This window comes from Prunus mume, linkage group LG2, assembly GCF_029339155.1.
Source record: "Prunus mume cultivar Tortuosa linkage group LG2, ASM2933915v1, whole genome shotgun sequence".
NCBI classification, from domain to species: domain Eukaryota; kingdom Viridiplantae; phylum Streptophyta; class Magnoliopsida; order Rosales; family Rosaceae; genus Prunus; species Prunus mume.
This window is the reverse complement of record NC_142699.1, coordinates 41,052,796-41,073,104: the sequence shown is the minus strand read 5'-3', so window position 1 is coordinate 41,073,104 and position 20,309 is coordinate 41,052,796. Positions and strand designations below refer to the sequence as shown.

Below are 20,309 nucleotides of genomic sequence, written 5' to 3'. Positions count from 1 at the left end.
TTCGAACATTTCCAAAAACATTATGTTGCACCTGTCTCATCACTAGAAGAGCTGTCATATCCATTGTTGGTCCGTTCTAGTGCCGTGGTAGAAGAATGAATATTGAGAATACAAGAGTTGGGAAGTGGTGTGTTATGAAAATAAGATGGTTTTTCATTTATAGAGGATGTGATGGTTTAAGAGATAACAAATATACGGATGAGATTCATATGAGGTAATTCAATCCAACGGTTATTGTACAATGTAATCTGAAGAGATTAGATTTTTTTATCTAAAGCCATAACGAATGTGACCCACATCCATCTACTACTATTATTATCTGACAAATGTAAATGGCATAGGGATGGAAGACCATAACGAAGGGGACCCATATCCAGATCGTCATACTACCACAATTATTATCTGACAATGTAGATAAGAGAGGGGTGGAAAGCCATAATGCAAGGGACCCATATCCAACTTTGGGATGACCATTGTATCTATGAAATAAAATGTTGATTTCCAAATCTTGTCCAAATTTTGATTTTTTTTGGTTTAAATGTTCACAAAAAAAAAAAACTAACATAACATGAACAAACATTAAAGTAAAATAGTTAACCAAAAAAAACCCACGTAAATCAAATTACATCTTAAAAAAAATATAGATCCCGCCATGAATATAGAGCCTTCCATTGTATGGGGAGATTCCTTTAGAGCCCCAAAGATTCCATCGGAGCTCTAAATGGGGCTCTATATACCCTTTTTAGAGCCCCAACCATTGGGGATGGCCTAAGTCATTCGGAAGGCAAAAACAAATTGGGCAGGATGTGGTATGGTTGACTACAATTTCCCACAATATTTAATACTTGCTCAGAAGATACAAGTTCAAAAAAAAAAAACACTCGACTTGGTTCTTTCAAGTATGTTTTGTCCCAAATTTGAGGCTGAGAAGATACTTGCTTAGAAGATAAAATTGTCACAAAATCCCACAATATTAATAATCTTGCAAGTTAATGCTAGTATGTTAAGATTAAAGAAGAAAACTATTAAAGTTGAGTACCAATTGACCAACTTGACTTTTTAGGTGTTATGTTTCTCCATTGTCATCTCAATGTTCATGCAAACACTATTAACGTCTGTACCGTCATCTCATAAACACTATTTCTTGTATGCATTTCTAATATGGTATGTTTCTCCATTATCATCTCAATGTTTATTTAACACCAAAGGCAACTTTATTAGATATATTTAATATATTTAAAGCTTATTATAAATGCATACCATATTATTGAGCTCATATTTGATTGTATTATGATTATGCTAGTTCACCAAATGACTTCCACATCTAATTTTCCTTCCACCTCATCAATGTCATTAATTGCATCATCCAAAGTTTGAGGTGAAAAAATGTCAGATTATGTATGCTTCCCATGTCAAAATAATCCCTAGGTCTTGTTCTCACTACAGCATGTAGAGCTTGTGATCCCATAATAAATGTATTTGGAGGTGGAAGCAAGTGCATAAACTTTACCCGTGTAAATCCAAATTTATCAGTTTTGAAACCATTATGAGGATCCGGATTAATCTAGTCGCAATCAAATAGCACTACATTGCGTGCATGGCCATAGTCCAATTCAATTATGTCTTTAAGTACACTATAGTAGTCAACAATTCTAGATCTCAGGTTTGGTCTCAGACAGTAGCATAACTATCGATCGAGAAAACACAAATACACCACTATTTTGTGACTTTAAGCCACCAACAATTAATTTCACATGGAACTGAAAACTGTTCATAATGCACTTGGTCCAGAGATCGGCCCATCTTCTGGGGCCACTAGCCAATGCTCGTAAATTATCGCTAACTTGTCCAACCTCATTTTGAATTTGGTTGTAGATCTGCACATCAATAGTTAAATGGAAATATCTATGTCAAAGAAAAGAAGTTGATGACCTTGTTCCCGTCCACATATACATATTACAGAGTTACATTTACTTCCCAAGTTACTAAACCTATTTAGATTTGTACATCTCAATCAGTTCAACATTAACAGTTAAATAGCAAAAGACAATTAAATTCTTACGTGTTTGTGGAACCATTGAGGAAATGACTTGTGTGCTTGACGTTGAGATTTTAAAACAGTCATCCGGGGACGTCGAGTGGCCTTTTCACATTCCACATGTTCCCTAAAAATGAACATGAAAGCTAACATCAAATTCAATATGCAACTACTTTGTCAATTGGCACAACAATTACAATACTTCAAATATTTTTATCTATCACACCTGATGTAAGGTTAGACTTTTGGAGTGTTCCAAAAGACATGTCTGTGCACCCTATCCCACTCTTGATGGTCAAGGTGGAAAGATTTGACCATCCCGAGTGATTTACTGGGTCCTTTAAATATTTCAAACCCTTCACGCATGTCACTTCCTTGTGCATCAACATTCCTCCCAAGTTTATTTCACTTGTGAACTGTGTCATCACCAAGATACAAGGCGTGAAATGATAAACATTCTTCGACAATATAGCCTTCAACAATACTACCCTCGAGACGAGATTTATTTTGAACATATTTTTTTAGAGTATACAAGAACCTGTAAACAGTATAGAATGATGTTAAGGTTACATTGCACTTACATTATATAAGATATATAATAAATATGAATTAAACTAAGGTTGTGAAGCTTCGCAACCATTAAACAAGAGAGAAGGAGGTCAAATAGGAAAAGTAGGGGTGGGTGCCTCTTGGTAAGAGCTGTAATTCTTTTAAGAGGTTCTAAATTGAAGCCACTCATAGCAATTTTACTATAGAATATGTAAACAAAAAACAAATACGAGCATCTTTTGATCAATATTTGATTAACACAAATAAATCATCATTTCATCGTTACCCATAACTGTTAATTTTTTCTAAAGTAAGAGATTGACCAACCAATTTGAACCAGCGTAATAGAGATTGACTAGGCTATTTTCTTATGTTGTCTGTCAATAGTTAGACTGAGGAATAACAAATTCTCATGTTGTAGTTTTTGGATTTTTTACCGTTAGCAAAGGAGAACAAGTAAAAACAAACAGATAAATTGACTTATCATTCCACGAATAAAACTTAGTCATTTAAACATACCTCTCAATTAGATACATCCACCTATAATGAACTAGGCCAGCTATTGCAGCTTCATCAGGAAGGTGAATTAGTAAATGTAGCATGATGACAAAAAATGCAGGGGGTAACAACTTTTCCAATTCATAGAATACTACTGCAACACTTTTAGATAATGAATGAAAGTGAACAGGGTTTACTAATAAACTGGAACAACTTCCGTGAAGAGGGCATAACGTATACCAATTGAAAGAAAGTACTTCATAATGATATGACAATCATGACTCTGATTAACCCACAAGTTTATTCTCTTTCTCTCTCACACATCTAGCAATATTAGATGAAAACCCATCTGGAAGCCTAACTGATGCTAGTACTTTGCACAATAACGTTTTCTCATTTTTTGTAAGTGTAAATGTTGTACCACAAAATACAGTACATTCCCCAATAGTCTTATGGTGAAATTTCTCCTTAATATTAAGCTCCTTAAGATCCAATTGGGCATTAAGTGAATCTTTGTTCTTTCAGTCCATACCCAATAAAGTTCCAAGGACATTCTCAGTAACATTTTTCTCGATGTGCATGACATTGAGATTGTGTCGTATAAGAAGATCCTTCCAATAAGGTAGATAAAAGAAATATGCTTCTTTTTTTCCAAGGACTAACACAAACAATCTTTGTACTGCCTCTCCTGCACTTAGTTTGTATTTGCTTCCCCGTTCCAAATTGCCACCTCAACCCACTTAGTGAAGCCAAATATTGTGCACCTAACATAACAATAAGGTAACCTTGACTCAGTATGCCCATTGAAAGAACAAGTATATGTCCAATACTTATGAACGATCGGCAGCCATCAACAGTGTCCCAAGTAACAAATTTTTTTTTTCATGCTTCAACCGCAAAGAGTCGATGCCATATGCACAATTTGGCATGCTTTCTTACCTTCAGTGCTCCAACCGAAAAGCATGTCATATGCAGGGAAGTCATTGATTGTCCACATCACAGCAGCGTGCATAATAAATGTCTCTTGAAAGCATCAAAAGTCGGTAACCCATGTACTCACAAAGTTTTCAACTTATTGATCAAAGGTTGAAGATAAACATCTATATAATTACCAAGTGCTTTGGAGCAGGGATAAGCAACAAGAGCATAAGATAGGGTTGTTTATACATAACCACGGTGGAAGATTGTAGAGTGTCATTACAACTGGCCAAGTACTATGTGATAGGTTCATCATTCCAAAAGGATTAAACCCATCGGAAGCCAAACCAAGACGAACATTGCGTGACTCAGAACCAAATTTAGGGTATATTGTGTCTAACTTCTCCAAAGCGGGTGTGAGCAGGATGCCTAAGAACCCCATTTTTTGTCTATGTTCAGCATGCCATACCATTGACTCAGCAGTATGTCATGACATGTAAAGACGTTGTAGTCGTGGTCGTAATGGTAAGTACCGTAAAATGTTATTTGCTATTTTTAGGGTTGTAACACTTTTAGAACCATTACTAAGTTTATATCGACTAGCCCCCACACACCTTACAACTTGAATCTTCGACATGACCCATCCAATATAACATGCAATGATTCTCGCATGCATCATTTTTTTCATAACTCAATTTTAAGTCAGTAATGATCTTCTTTGCCTTAAAAAATGAAGAAGGCAAAGTCTCCCCCTTGGGCAAAAAATTCTTTAGATATGCCAAAAGGGTTGACATAAAGGTATCTGACCAACCACTCAAACAAGAATGATAGTTTACTATTGCCACAACCAGGGTATAATTCAATTTCACCCTCTTCAACCAAATGATAGAAGTTTTTAGCATCATGGGTAGGTTCTTGGTGAGACTCTAGGCCATCAAACCAATGAACACCAAAAGCATCCTGCAATATAGCTGACATATCACCCTATGTTGCATTAGGAATTTTCATTGTTGGTCTAGACAACGACTCACCATGCGTCGTCCATGGTTTATTTGCATATATCAGGTCCATGTCGTCATAAAGGATATGGTCTAGACCCCCGGTTGCTTCCAAAATCAATTACAGCAATGTCTACATACATTTAATATTACCTTCAAAAGCTGCAACACTTAATGAATGCCCAATGAAAGCTTGTAGACCACTCATATAGTTATCGCTCCTTCGATCTAAGAATACCCAACCTATTATTTTCATAGACACCAATAAATCAAACCATAATATGCCATTATACCTATAATTTCCATAAATGCAAAAATAAAAAAGAAGCCACAAACACAAATGAAAAGTAACGATGAAATTGAGCATTGATCAAATTACATACTATTTCCAAGGTGGGGGTATTCTACCAATGTATAACGTGATTTCAATCCTCTCTTCAAGCAATGAGAAGTCAATGGGTCTTCAAGCAAGAACAAGCCGATGAGTCTTCAAGGACTGAGAAGAGGATGGGCTAGCGAAGATGAGTGAGGAAGGTTGAGAAGAAAATGACCGATAAATGAAATGTTTTGGGGAAAGAGCGGGTAAATCTAATGTTTTTCGGCACTAAAAGACAGTGACTAATAGCATTAGCCACTAAAGAACAATGACTAATATGATTAAGGACCGAAGGCAGTGTCTAATACATTGAGGCCCCGTTTGTTTCATGGGAAATGAGACTTGGGGATGAGAAATCAATTGGTTTCCCATGTTTGGTAAGTCCAGGCATGAGAAATCGTTTCCTGGCACATGGGAAAGTAGGGGGGAAAGTGAAGCCATCCTCCTAACTTGGGTTTTGTTTTCCTTCATCATGAGAAAGTTTGGGAAAATGAGCCAATATTAAATAAATATTTTTCATGACAATTTTGTCCTCATTAACAATTTAGAATTACAATAAATCATTAAATGCATTTATTTTTTATTTGATTTAATATGGGTATAATTGAAAATTTATACAAACTTTGTTTTCCATTCCTACTCAAAACAAATATGGGAAAGGAATTAAAGTGCTATCTCTCGGTTACTTTCCCAGCATTACCAAACGTGAGAAATGAATCTTCATTTCCCATCCCTTAGGAAATGACAGGGGAAATGATTTCCCCTCAAATTCATTCCATGAATCAAATGGGACCTGAGGGATTTTGTCACTGTTTTTTATATCCGTGCCTAATGGGAAATTAAGCACATTCGTTTTCCCAAAATACGACAGTATTGATGTCCATTCGTTTAAAATAGGATGCTAATAACAATAGGGACTGTTTTGTGTGTCTAGTAGTGCAATAGGAACGGTTTTCTGTCCCTTGATGTTTATAGGGACGGTTTAATAAAGTTCTGTGCCAAAAAGCAATTTTTAAGAACTGTTTGTATATCAGACTCTAAAAAAGGGTCCTCATTGCCCAAATTTCTAGTAGTGTTGGTTATGATGAGGAAGCTTTTCCTCTACATATCTAGTATCAGCTAGTTGGGATGTTGTTAGAGTTGGAACTTGGAACATCACTCAATATAGCATAAGCTATTGTTTTGATTCTTAGCCACTACAACAAATTTTTCCTGGGCCAAACTAAATTTGTATGATATAAATTACAATGTTGGCCCAAAATGTATCAATTTATAAGTTAGTTTATATACTCAAAACAGAAATATTTGTAAAACTAGTTTACCTATCCTGTATTAGATGGTTGATAAAATAAAAAATAAAAAAAAATTCCCGTATTAGATATACGAAGGTTGTAAAAATGATGTCCAATGAAAATCAATAAAGAAAAATTAAGATGTAAAAATATTAAGAATATAGTGAATGGGCTAATTAATTACGGTTTATGAGCGTGATGTTGGGGGTGAGGTTGTAGGAGCCATAGACTTAAATTTCGATATTATCGCTGATATTTTGGCGATAATATCGTTTTTTTTGGGTCCCGATATCGGGACCGATATTTTCGTTCAAATTCAATATGAAATGGTCAATATAGCCTCACCTTGCGCGCAGAGGGATTCGAACCCCCTCCCTTTCTCATCAAAGCCAGCTTCTTCTCCAACTCAGTTGCGGCTGAGTTTGTGTATATACCATCAACTTGTAATATTTATAAGGTCTTTAAAAATTGTCTGCAAGCTAATATTATCTAAGATAAATTTCCATATTAAAAAAATTCTCTAAGAATAAATTTAAGCATATATTTAATGTTATTTATTATTTTATAATGGAGTAGTATTTTGTTGTTATTATATATTATGGAGTTTTATTATTATTCACTTTGAGTTTTAATATTGTTCATTATATGTGATACTAAGTTTGAATTTTAATAGGAATTCTTTCTATGTGGTACTAAGTTACTCATACATTTTATCTTTTTTTTTTTGGTTAAGCTCATATATTTTATCATATGTATCAAGTGTAATATATTGAAGTACATTATTATAACTAAAAAATTATGGTGTGTTTAATTTTCTTTCATTAATTACTACATATTTTCTAAAGTCACAGTGTTTGTCAGGTCGCTACATAATCAACTTAAATCACTCAAACCCACCATGCCATGCATTTCCTTCCAATTTTTTGTGATAAAAAAATAGACAATTGACTAAGTAAACATCCTCTAAAGTTTCAATAAATTTTTTCAAGTTTTTCTCATAATTTCCGTGATTTTTATTCAATTTTTATCGATATCGATATTTTATCGATATTTCCATCGATATATCCGTGTTTTTGGACTACCGATATTTTCGAAACTCCCGATATTTTAGACCTTGGTAGGAGCTAGTATGGTTGGTTTCGTTGTAACTGAATCAATTAAGAGAAGCACTATTGATGACTAGCGAGTAGAATATTGAGATGACTAGTGAGTAGAATATTGATCTAAATCTTCCTGGAGCTTCTCGATAATTTCGTCCTGCTCACTAATGGTCTCTGCGAGTCTCCTGTTCTCTTCCTTGAGCATCTCAAACTGGCGAACAACACTTTGAATCTGCGCTTCAATGGCCTCATCGCTCAACTCAAAAGCACTCTCTACAACCCTAACAACACGCCACAAACTCACCACAGCAAGCAGCCCCCCTCCCTTCCTCTCGAAAAAAGCTTCTAAAATCAGCGCACCCATCAAAACGACGCCGTCAATGACGTAAGCGGGACGCCTCCGGAGAAACGTACGCATGCCAAGCCCCACAGCTTGAGCCACCGTCTTCGCCGAAAGCAGGGCGAGGATAGCAATGCCCACCCAGTGGTACCAAATTTCTGGTGTGGTTTTTTTGTTCTTGTTTGGTGAGTTGTTGCACTTGGTTAGCAACGATGAGGAGAGTTCAAGGATGGTGAGGATGAGATCTACAATGAGGAGGGAGATAGAAATCGCATGGATTGGTGTGGACTCTAGAAAATTGGCCAAGTGGGTTCTCCATGGGGCTAAATTTAGGTCTTGAAATTGTGTGGAATTATTATTATCAAACCAAAAAAACCTGTGCCATTGTTGCCTTCTATGCCAGCTCCTTGTGAGGCTTTGGATTGAGGCTTCAATGGATTCAATAGAGAATGAGTTGGTGGTGGTGGTGGTGGTGGGGGGAGGCCCAGGTTGTTGAATTTGAATTTGAGATGAGGCAATTTTCATTATTGGTTTTGGAAATTTGGAGTTTTAAGTTTGTGGTTTTGGTTTTTTGGGGTTTGATTTGGTGCTTTTATGTGTGAAGTGCAAGCTTGGAGTTGATGATATGCTTTGGAGTAACGTTGAATGAATGCCATGCTGTGCAGTGCAGTTGTATTGCATGTGTCACCATTGGAGATGCGTTAAGCATCAAATCAAACCACCTCCTCACCTTTTTTCTATACTCATTTCTGTCAAATGAACTTAAGCCCTCGTTAAAGAAATAGGCTTCACCAAATAGACCAAACCATAGAGAGAGATATATATATATATATAATTTTAATATATTCTTACATGTATTACCTAGTATTAGAATTTGAAATATTGTTAAGTAATTATATATATATTAATTTTAATAAATTATTTTTGCACATGTGTTAAATTGTGATTTTTAGGAGAAAAAATAGCTTTTTGGTGTTAAATTGTGATTAGTTTGAAATTTGAGTTCCTAACTTTTAAGGTGCCGAGCTTTTTTTATTTATTTATTAAGTAGGGGGGCAAAGCCCCAAGGAACAGACTACACAACCTGGTCTAAACAGACCAATCTAGAATGAACAATTCCAAGCAAATCATCAACAAGATAATCACTTAACCAACTAGGAGCCTGCTCAAACACGCACAGCCCAAGATCCACTTGATAACTCCAATTAGCTAACCGGTCAGCAACAATATTCTTCTCACGAAAAACATGCTGAAGAGCACACTGGGACCTCACGCATAAGGTCACAACAGCTCCTAACCAAAGCAAATAAAGGGTGCAAAGAAAGCATGGAAGAATTCTGACAGAGATTGACTGCAATAGCTGAGTCCATCTCAATAATGAGACTACTAATGCCTTTCTCAATTGCTAACTTCAAACCAAAGAAGAGACCCCATATCTCAGCCTCAAGAACTTGACCTTTTCCCAGATTAATAGCAAAACCACTTACCCAGCCACCAAAAGGGTCACGAATGACTTCAAAGACTAATGTGCCAAGAACGCTTCTCTTGACCATCCACATTCAATTTGAACTGTCTGTGCCTGTGAAGCTCCTGTGCAACATGAATTTGAACTTTATTTACCCTGACAAAGAGATTAGACGTTGACTTAATCCACTCCGAGCAGCCCCACAAATAACTTGCCTTGACTAAAGAGGGCTGTATCTTCATTATGAAAAACATGCTTATTTCTCCAACACCATAGATGCTAACAAGTAAACACAAAAACAGTACTCCAAGGAACATCACCATTCCATTTCTCTCTAGAGAGCATATTGACCTTCATCCAAGGCTGAGCATCTAAATGGAAAAAATGATGAGCACAGGCAGGGAGAATAGCATTCCACGTAGATCGAGCACGCTCACAATCACGAAGAATGTGAAGGATGCCAGAGGCCAAGAACAAAAGCCACATGAAGGGTCAGACACCAACTGCCTTCGAACACGCTGATCATTTGATAAGATTTTGCCTTGAGAAGCCAGCCACATAAAATATTGAAGCTTAGGAGGAACATTTAAACTCCACAAGGACTTCCAGCAGGAGTCAGGGGTAGAACAACCTCCAAAGAATAAACTATAAGCATATTTAACAGAAAAGTCCCTATTAGTACTACCCTTCCAAATCTGAGTATCAGGTAAAGAGCCTAAAAACCCCACAGGAACACTAATGACCTGTTGAAAAAGATCTTCACAAAGAACATGTCTCAACTTGTCAATGTCCCACCAGCCATTCTTAGAAAAACTTGAAACAGGGCAATTGCTATCAGGGATGGTGAGAACTCCAGCCAGCTGCATTAAAGGGGCATCAATAACCCAATTATCCTCCCAAAATTTTACACTGTCTCTCCGACCTATTCTCCAACACATCCCTTGCATAAGCAATTGGATACCATGTATAATACTCCTCCAAGTAGTGGAACAAACCTGCCTTGCTCCAAGAGAATTATCAAAAATAGAAGCCCCTTTAAGATACTTAGCCTCATAAATTTTTGCCCATAAACCACTGTCTTTAGAATGCAATCTCCACCCAATCTTAGCAAGTATAGCCTGATTCATACTAGCAGTCTTTTTAAACCCAAACCTCCTTTACCCTTAGGCATACAAGCCAAATCCCATTGACATAGATGGATCTTGTATTTCTTCTCATTGCTACCCCAGAAAAAAATTACGGTTGAGCCGATCTAAATCATTGCAGACACTAACAGGAAGTTTAGTAGTTTGCATAGCATAAACAGATTGAAGTCAGAATCATTGAATTAAAGTAGCTCTTCCAGCTAAAGAAAGAAGCTTACTCTTCCAAGCTGCCAGTCGTTTATGCACCTTATCAACTAAAGAACTATAAGTGCGCTTTCCGATTCTAGAATGCAAAAGAGGCATTCCTAGATACTTACCAAGGTCATTAGTAAGAGGAGAGCCACAAATCAAACTTATCTCCTTAGCAACCTCTTTACAAGTGTTAGGAGAGCATAAGATAGCAGACTTTTCAAAATTGACTACTTGTCCAGAAGCAGAGCAAAACAAATCCAGACAACTCTTCATAAGTTTAGCTTGAAGGAGCCGAGCTTTTTCATTCCTCCTTTAAAAGCCTAACTTTCATTTAAAGACCACCCAAAAAAAATATTTATGGTACTCCTTCAATTTTTCTTTTACTTTTGAATTTCTGTCTTTTGAACTTTGAAATTTAACAAGTGTCAAAATTCTATTTGTTGTGAGATACCTCCTTATTTCCCATCCCATGTGTTGCAAGTAAAAATAAGAATACAAATTTATAAATAAATCCAATCCTAGATATGTATTTATAAAAAAAAATCAAAATACTATTTAAACATAGAATCAACCCCAAAATCAACAATTTTATATTTTTTGAGTGTGTTTATAAACTGATTTTGAAAGTACAGAATGATTTAGCTTGAAACAGATTTATAAAGATTTTGCACTGATTTTTTATAATTTCAGCCCCATTTTTGGTGTTTGATTGAAACTCCAAATAAGAAACCCTTTCTCAACAGTTCTTCTTTTTTCTCCCAATAGTACGCCTGCCTTCGAAAGCTCCATTCGTGTTTACCAGATCCTGGAACCATTCCTTGATTGATTGAAAATCACGAGTCGAATTTCCCAAACCCGTATTTTCCCAGTGAATCAAAGCCTCCTCCTCCTCCATTGAAACACATGCAGAGCTCAAACTTAAAACTCCCAAACAGCAAATCAGGAAAGAACGCTACCCAGACAAATCGTTTTATACAGTAAGGCGCAAAATGTTTGGTATTTCGTACGGAGAGCTCTTCCTCTTGATCGGAGCCACGGCTGCTCTAGTCGGTATACACCCACTCTCTCTCTGTCTCTCTCTCTGTCTCTGTCTCTGTCTCTCTCTCTCTCTCTATTTTGTGTTTATCTCAAAAGAAAAATGCTTTTTACTCCAATTTTTCTCTCAATCTTTTTCTGACTTAGGCATGGGATGGAACCTAATGTTTGGGTACCCATGTGAGAGAGTTGGGCTGTTATAGCTGTAGCATTTTCATTGTCCGCATTGGTTCAGAATTTTTCTTTGCCAAGGTCAAAACTTGGGTAATTTTATTGGAAATATTGACTGAAAAAGTGAACTGGGTTTGATGTTTAATGGGTTGTAAATTGTAGGACCAAAGGATTTGCCAAGAATTGCTAGAACAGCAGGGAGGTTAGCGGGTCGGTCAATTGGGTATGTTCAGTTAGCTAGAGGCCAATTCGATAATGTTATGCAGCAGTCTCAAGCCCGCCAGGTACATTTTCTAATTACTTAATTAATGATAATTATCATTCTATCGTCAATTCTTTGTGAGCTAACATGCGTTGTGCACAATGGGGTAATGATTAGAATTTCAATGTCCTTGAACCAAATGATTTATCTGTTCATTTATGCCCCGTGCTTGACCTTTAGGTTCATAAAGAACTTCAAGATGCACTTGCACAACTAGAGTCGATTCGTTATGAAGTCCGGAGTATATCACTTATGAATCCCGGTCCTATGGCTCGAAGGCTGATGGATAATCCTCAGGACCCGGCTCCTCTGAGTGATGGTAGTATTCTTAGCAGCCATACATTGCTGCCAAGTAATGTTTTGCTTCTCTCCTAACTACCAGTTTATATGTTTTCTTTTAAGGGGCCAACAGTTCACTTGAGAAGCCTAAGGAGGAGCTGAAGTCAAGAAATCCTGTGGTGAAGGTTTGAATAACACATTTCTTCGTATAAATGGCCCACGTTGCATCATCTTGAATTCCTTATACATATCTTTGACAGGATTATACTTTCAGAACCTCAGACTCACCTAATTTGCATAGTCAAGCAACTGCGTATGCAAAGTTGGCTGAATCTGATGCCGTGAAGACTGGCTCTTTGAAGAGCAGTGCAGAGCAAGAAAACCTTAAAGATGAAAGTGGTCTTTTCGTTGTCCTCCCAATTTCAGCTGAAAGCACTGGGATGCTACCAAATCGCAAAGGTTATAATCTTCTTGAGTTACGACACTTAATGATGTTATCATTTAGTTTACTTTGTTGTCTCAATTTGGTAACTCAGCTGGGAGCTGCCAGGAATGGACATTTCCTTTTCATTTATCTTGAGGGACAACAAATATTTAAATTTTCTCGAGTACACTACTTAATTTTCTGTATCGCCTTCATTATCTTTGATTATAGAGGTCATGAATGTGTGTTCTGCACATATATTATGGTTTTCATATCAATGTTGTCTTTACTAGCCATTTTTTACGTGTACCTTTGTATAATTGGTCAACAAAGGTATCGCTCATGCCCTTAGTCTAGTTGTGTATGATTTCCCCTATATAATTGGTTTCTATTGAAGGTAACTATATCTGGATTGTTGAGGCTTCACTTGGTGGGCTATTGGCTTAAACATGTCATAGGAATACTCTTGAAATAATGTTTGGAAATACAATCCTTGATTGCATAGTATGAAAACTCTTCCACATTAAATTATTTCTATAAACCTATGTTCTGACACACACAATTATTGTTCCAATGTATAACTGAACATGCCACAACTTTTCCAGAGAATTCGCAAATAGTTTTGCTTTTCATCTTAGATATATATGTCCAAATAAATAACCAGTGGTTGTGATGGCAGAGAATGTTAAGGGATCAGACATTGTGTTGGAAGCAATAGTTGAAGCAGAGGTAGCACGTAATGCCAAAGATTTCTTTTCACAGCCTGAAAATCAAATACAGTGAACTGAAAAGGTGACGATACTTTTATTTATTTATTTACAATCTTCATCACTCTGTTTATAATTGGGTATGTTTAGTGTTAAATAACAAATACATAAGTGAAGAAGGTTTATGTTAGGGGAACTTTTTGTTTGGTTGATGATAAAATCGAACAAGGTTTATGTTACTACTCGAAGATGTAAAACTACTGGAGATCCTTAAGATCTTTTTTTTTTCTTGCATTGGGACCAATGAGAATTGTTACATAGAAAGCAGTTTATTGTGATGGACAAATTTTGTTCACATTTTTAAATGGTTGGTGTATTAATATGTGGGGATGTTTATGGTGTAGGGGGTAAGGGCAGGAGAATGTGTGTGAGCCAATTTGTTTTTGGCTATGCATATCAACACATGCTAGTTTTACAATGCTAGCTCAATTGCTGGCATTATTTGCTGGTGAAAATGCAACACGATTGGCTTCAATTTCCCTTAGGTGGTGTTTGATTCAAAGGAATTAACTGCAATGGAATGCAATCATTGCTATTGAAAGCTCCATTACAATGTTCGTTTTGGCAATATGACTCTTGAAAGCCCATTCCTATAGCTGTTGGTGGACCATTTCCAAAATAGAATGGGTGGAAAGCCCGTTCAAACATGACGCCCATTGGATGCCAACACCTCAAGCCCTAGGAGTTCCCTTCCATGGTTTTCACTTCTCGGTCTCTCACCTCAAGCTCAACCAGTTCACTTTCATGGGTTCCCATTTGTATTTTGAAAACCTGATCAACAGGATTCTTTCACCAACAGACTCTGAAACCAGTCTACAGAATGATATTAGTTTCTAGATTTTAGTCTATAATTCTTGTTCTGTTGCAGATAAGTCTTTGATCAAACATGTATAATATATATCATCCCTGTAAAGAACACCAATATCATATTGAGTTATTAATGTAATCTACTGTAATGTGATATGATTTGTCACATTTTATGGCTGTGATCTGTTTCTGAATGCCTTTCATATTATTCCTTGGATTTTTCAGAGGTAAAAATGTCCAAGTTCATTTGCTTTTCCTGTCAAGATTTAGGGGTCAAAATGTCCGCCCACGTTGTCCATACTTCTCTAACCTCTCTCCTCCCATTTTCTTAAGTTCACATTTGCCCCTTCCAACAATAGACTTGAGACCAAAGTGACAAATCGAATGTTTGAGGATGTAAAATTTAGCTAAAATAAAGAGGGAAAGAAGTAATTATTCAAAGTCCATAATTGCACTACATTTTACTCATATTTAAATAATGGTTAATTACACTTTCCACCATTCTGATTTCGATCCTTTAACAGTTTAGTCCCTCTTTTTTTTTTTACAAATTTATAAATAAACCCAATCCTAGACATGTATTTATAAAAAAACCCAAGCACTATTTAAACATAGAAACACACCCAAAATCAACCCCAAAGTCAACTTTTTGGGTGTGTTTATAAATGGGTTTTGAGTGTGTATAATGATGGGTTTTGGGTGTGTTTATAAAGTGTTTTGGATGTTGGGTTTTTTTATAATTTCAACCTCCATTTTGGGTGTTTTAGTGAAACTCCCTTTTTAAAAAAAAAAATAATAATAATAAATTTGACAACAGCAGCCTTAAATTTACAAATTGTTACACCATTGATCCCTTCTTCTAACTTACTATAAAGTCACACGTTATTCTAGTGAGTCCATGTTTTTCTTACATTACATAAAAACCAACTTAATGTCAAATAAATTAAAATATGCCATATCGACAATAAGTAAGAATACTTTTCAAAGGCTAGTGGGATATAACTCAGTTGGTTAAGCTCTTCCACCTCCACTCATGTGAGCATAGACCCACATCCCAGACACTCAATAAACATTTGTCAAAATCCCTCTCTCCTCAATGGCTTGTACTAAAAAAAAATTCTTTTAAATAAACCTCAATCTTTTGTGTATATAGAGTAGGGGTGGGCATTCATACCAGAAAATTGGAAAATCAAGCTGAATTGAGTTGACTAAAAATGGGACCAAACTAGTTTTGTTCGGTTCCAATTTTGGTTCTTATAGTGAAAAAAACCAGGCCGAATGTGTATTTTTAATAAAATATTTAACCTCAGTACTAAATTTCTAAGCCCATAACTAATTTTTCTCCAAACCCAACATCAAATCACTTATCTTTTCTAAGCCCAATAACGACCTTTTATATAAAATTGAGCTGTTTGTGAATTTTTTGTTAGAATCAGACTGAATGAATAGTGTTGGTTTCCATTTGGGGTGAGAATTGGAGGAAAAAATTATTCTGCCATATGTCACTTCAGAAATATTTCTGAAGTGACGGACAGAGTTTGTAGTTTTAAATGATTTGTGCCTTTTTTTTTGTGAGAAAATTTTGTTCAATTTTTCTAAGACAATGACATTGTTTTTTAATTTTATTTTTTAGGAAGACAATGACATTGTTAGGGGAGGAAGCACTAAACTACAAGAGTGCAAAATGTAATCTAGGCTTAAATTTATGCTCCAAAGTCCAATAACTTTGTTTGACTTGTTTCTATCCCATCTTGACCCGCTGCTGCCTTCGCTAGACTGAAAGAACATTCCACTTGCGCGTCATTGCGCTATTGGCAGGGAATAAATCCTTCGTCAGGCTGAAAGAACATTCAACTCTCTCTCCATTCGGTCAAATGCTCAATAACATCAATGCAAACGCACTCCCTTACGCAATCCAATTTCCCTTTAGGCTTCACCTACCACTCCACATCAGATAGAGATATCTTTATATATAGAAATTAGTGAGAAGCAAGAGGCATTATCAGTCCTTCACTAGGCTGCTTCAGTTCAGAAAACACAGAAAACCACAGTTCCAAAATGGCAGCAGGAGTGAGGAGGATCAAGTTGGGTTCACAGGGCCTTGAGGTCTCGGCTCAAGGCCTGGGCTGTATGGGCATGTCTGCCTTCTATGGGCCTCCCAAGCCCGACGCAGACATGATCAGTCTCATCCACCATGCCATCGACTCCGGCGTCACCTTCCTCGACACCTCTGACATCTACGGTCCCTTCACCAATGAAATTCTGCTTGGCAAGGTAAGCCACTAACCTTGACTTTGCTTCTTAATAATCGCTCTTAATTTGTATCAATTGCCTTTTGGGTTTGTTTGGGATTTCAAATTGGATGACTTGATGATGAACTAAATTGGGTTCTGTTCACTCTTGTTCCTGTCTTTAAGTTACTAAATCAAGCACAAGTACAAGCACTGAGAGAGACAATAATTTGTAAAATTGCTTTATGGGTTTTGTTGTATTGTTGAATGGGATGAAATAATGATGAAGTGAATTGGATTGTGTTCACTATTGTTCCTGCATTTAAGTTACTAAGCCAAGAACAAGGACTGAGAGAGACAATGATACACATAATTGCTTTTTGGGTTTTGTTTAGATTGTTCAATTGATTGTAATTGATGATGATGAAGTGACTTGGATTTTGTTGGATTGATGAGGAACAGGCTCTGAAGGGTGGGGTACGGGAGAAGGTTGAATTGGCCACCAAGTTTGGTATCAGTTTTGCTGATAACAAGAGGGAGGTTCGAGGTGACCCTGCCTATGTGAGAGCTGCTATTGAGGGTAGTTTGCAGCGCCTTGGTGTTGATTCTGTTGATCTCTATTATCAGCATCGGATTGATACTCGCGTCCCCATTGAAGTCACGGTTTGTTTTCTTCTCTCTTGAATTTTGATCTCTTTTTAATTACAATCGCAGAGATACTTGATAATATAGTTTCCATTGAATTGAGGAAAACAAGACATGTGTGTTTAGTCAGAATGGTGCTCCGGGAGCACTAATTGGAATTAGTAACTATGCATCTGCCAGTCTATTGAAGTCATGGTTATTCAAAGATCTACAACATCTTCTATCATTTTATTAGTTCACAATTTTATCAATTCCACATTCAAATTTGTTTGTGTTCTACGAAGTAGAAGTATGGTTTGACCACATCTCTTTTCGATTGGAACCCCTTTTTTAGTTCCATTTTCTAAACTAATTTGAGTTGTGCAAGCGTGAAAAGGTTGTCATTGATGAATGTAGGGAGATTCTCCAATAAGTATTTAAGTATTGGTTACATACTTCTAATCTTGGGCGTTGGATTGCATCTAAGAGACTACCAACATATTTAGTGAAGGCAATCCAACGCCAAGATTAGAAGTTTGTAACCAATCCTTAACATAAAATACTTATTGGAGAATCTCCTGATGAGTGTATTTTCATATCTTTAAGCATCAAGTGATGATGAACTAGTTATAAAAGTTTGAATTACTTTTAGTTATTTATCAACAATTTCAGATGATGGTTTGTGTAAATCTTCTTACTGATTTTAACTGAAAAATATTTCATCTTGATTTTTTCTTTGTTTGACCCTCAGTTATTATCTTTATCATATGTCTGAACTTTGCACTGGATATAGGAGAAATTTGTATTTTATACCTCTAGAGTCCAGATCTTTTACATTTTGAATCTTGAATTAAGCAAGTGTTTTGGAGATTAACATGATTGAGCACTAGGTTCTTTTGTATCTATTTAAGTGCATATATCGTATCTAAATTAGTCAAATTACACAAACTTTAGCATAAATTTCTTGTAGGCTGTAGCTATGCTACTTTCCTTATATACTTGACTGTTAGTATTATTCTTTTTTGTACTGGCATGCGTCATGATTCACTTATTTTAAGAAATGCATGTCATTCCTTAAATTCCTTTATCATGTCATTTACAAGGTTGGGGAACTCAAGAAACTAGTTGAAGAAGGTAAGGTAAAGTACATTGGCCTATCCGAGGCCTCTGCTTCCACAATAAGAAGAGCACACGCTGTTCATCCAATAACAGCTGTGCAGTTGGAGTGGTCGTTGTGGTCAAGAGATGTGGAGGAAGATATAATTCCTACTTGCCGGTGAGTCTTAATGGAACTAACTGATTTGTTTATAAAGTAGGTAAAATTTCATGCTAATCTCATTTTTTGATTTTCCCAGGGAACTTGGCATCGGCATTGTTGCGTACAGTCCTCTAGGAAGAGGATTCTTTTCATCAGGAGCTAACTTGGTCGAAAATCTTCCCAACGATGATTTCCGAAAGGTATGTTGATATGCCAAATAGATATTTATTTTCAAGTGCACAAGTGCATGCACATTAGAGAAAATTAGTAGCATAGTGAATGTCCTTCTATCTCCTAGAAAGTCCTCAAATTAGTAATTGATCTCACAAGTTTTAGTAATCTCTCCTAGCAAGCGAGAACTCTCGTATCAGGGCCTTTGAATTGTGCCTCCTCTTTATCATATCATTTTGATAAAGTCATTTTAACCTTGATTACTTTGTTCGTTGCAGTATCTACCCAGGTTCCAAGCCGAAAACCTAGAGCATAATAAAACAATATTTGAGCGGGTTAGTGATCTTGCAGCAAGGAAGGGGTGCACCCCATCTCAACTAGCACTGGCCTGGGTTCATCACCAAGGAAACGATGTGTGTCCGATACCCGGGACCACCAAGATTGAGAATTTTAACCAGAACATTGGTGCTCTCTCTGTGAAACTGACACCAGAAGAACTGGCTGAGCTTGAATCTTTTGCTTCTGCTGATGCCGTTAAAGGTGACAGATATCAGAATGACTTTAGTACTTGGAAGAACTCTGAAACTCCTCCAGTGTCTTCATGGAAAGCCACATGAGCATGTGCCTTTTGTCATGTCACAATGCTTATCTGTACCTCATGAGATTTTTGAATTTCCTTACCGTTATGAGAATAAGTAGTTCATTTGAAGTGGTATGTAATGACTGACTTTGAGATGTTCAACATTTTGTACGCTGATTTCATCACGTTTTATGAGTATCCAAAAGTATGAAATAATCTGGGGTCTAGGGAAGTTTTTCATTTTATTTCTTTGGCTTAATTTTCTTTGTCACTAGCAAGTTTTAAGAGATTACAACAAAGAATGACATTGCCTGCCACGAAACCAGAACTAGGCTTCCTTTCTAATTTTTCGTGAGGGTTGAAACATACATTTAGTGTCTATATTGTATAGTTCTTTTTCAAATAATTGGGGAAGACAAGTATATTGTCAAACTCTTCCACTCTCTTCTTAGCCCCAAGACCTCCTTCATCCCCCTTTCCCTATCCTTAAGATCCAGCTACCTGTCTCTTGGGACTAACTGAACATCATTTCCCCTGGCAGCAACAACATTTCTATTAGAAGCAGCAACCATTCCTTTAGAAGCATCAACATTTCCTTTAGAACCCTCAACATTTTCGTTCACCGTGTTTTTTTGCTTTCTATTTTGACAGTACGATATCTAAACTATTCTAATGTATGAGGAGGGGATCAAACGTGAGTAGGGGATCAGATGTGGGTGTAAGGAACGAGTACCCTGCTTTTCGCGATTAACCTAACTCTGTACTGTGAGCCCAATTTCGGGTCCACTT

At 36.6% G+C, this 20,309-nt stretch overlaps 3 protein-coding genes and 2 pseudogenes across 3 annotated transcripts; 2 read left to right on the top strand and 3 right to left on the bottom strand.

The window, feature by feature from the left end:
• Positions 1 to 1,304: 1,304 nt before the first annotated feature.
• On the bottom strand, positions 1,305 to 2,125 carry LOC148920389 (uncharacterized; annotated as a pseudogene).
• Positions 2,126 to 2,275: 150 nt separating this feature from the next.
• LOC148920388 (uncharacterized) lies at positions 2,276 to 4,981 on the bottom strand (annotated as a pseudogene).
• A 2,542-nt stretch (positions 4,982 to 7,523) lies between these two features.
• Positions 7,524 to 8,657, bottom strand: LOC148920387 (uncharacterized). The gene has a single exon (XM_089046774.1). The coding sequence runs from the start codon at positions 8,632 to 8,634 to the stop codon at positions 7,873 to 7,875; it is 762 nt and encodes a 253-aa protein (XP_088902900.1). The 5' UTR covers positions 8,635 to 8,657; the 3' UTR covers positions 7,524 to 7,872.
• A 2,906-nt stretch (positions 8,658 to 11,563) lies between these two features.
• Positions 11,564 to 14,878, top strand: LOC103342579 (uncharacterized). Its single transcript, XM_008246213.2, has 7 exons — positions 11,564 to 11,961; positions 12,280 to 12,401; positions 12,560 to 12,698; positions 12,782 to 12,843; positions 12,919 to 13,117; positions 13,762 to 13,874; positions 14,194 to 14,878. The coding sequence occupies exons 1-6, from the start codon at positions 11,901 to 11,903 to the stop codon at positions 13,863 to 13,865; spliced, it is 687 nt and encodes a 228-aa protein (XP_008244435.2). The 5' UTR covers positions 11,564 to 11,900; the 3' UTR covers positions 13,866 to 13,874; positions 14,194 to 14,878.
• A 1,630-nt stretch (positions 14,879 to 16,508) lies between these two features.
• On the top strand, positions 16,509 to 19,765 carry LOC103342580 (putative aldo-keto reductase 2). The gene is made up of 5 exons (XM_008246215.3): positions 16,509 to 16,930; positions 17,350 to 17,550; positions 18,615 to 18,787; positions 18,867 to 18,969; positions 19,219 to 19,765. Exons 1-5 carry the CDS (start codon positions 16,715 to 16,717, stop codon positions 19,555 to 19,557), a joined length of 1,032 nt encoding a protein of 343 aa, XP_008244437.2. The 5' UTR covers positions 16,509 to 16,714; the 3' UTR covers positions 19,558 to 19,765.
• The last annotated feature ends 544 nt before the right edge of the window (positions 19,766 to 20,309 follow it).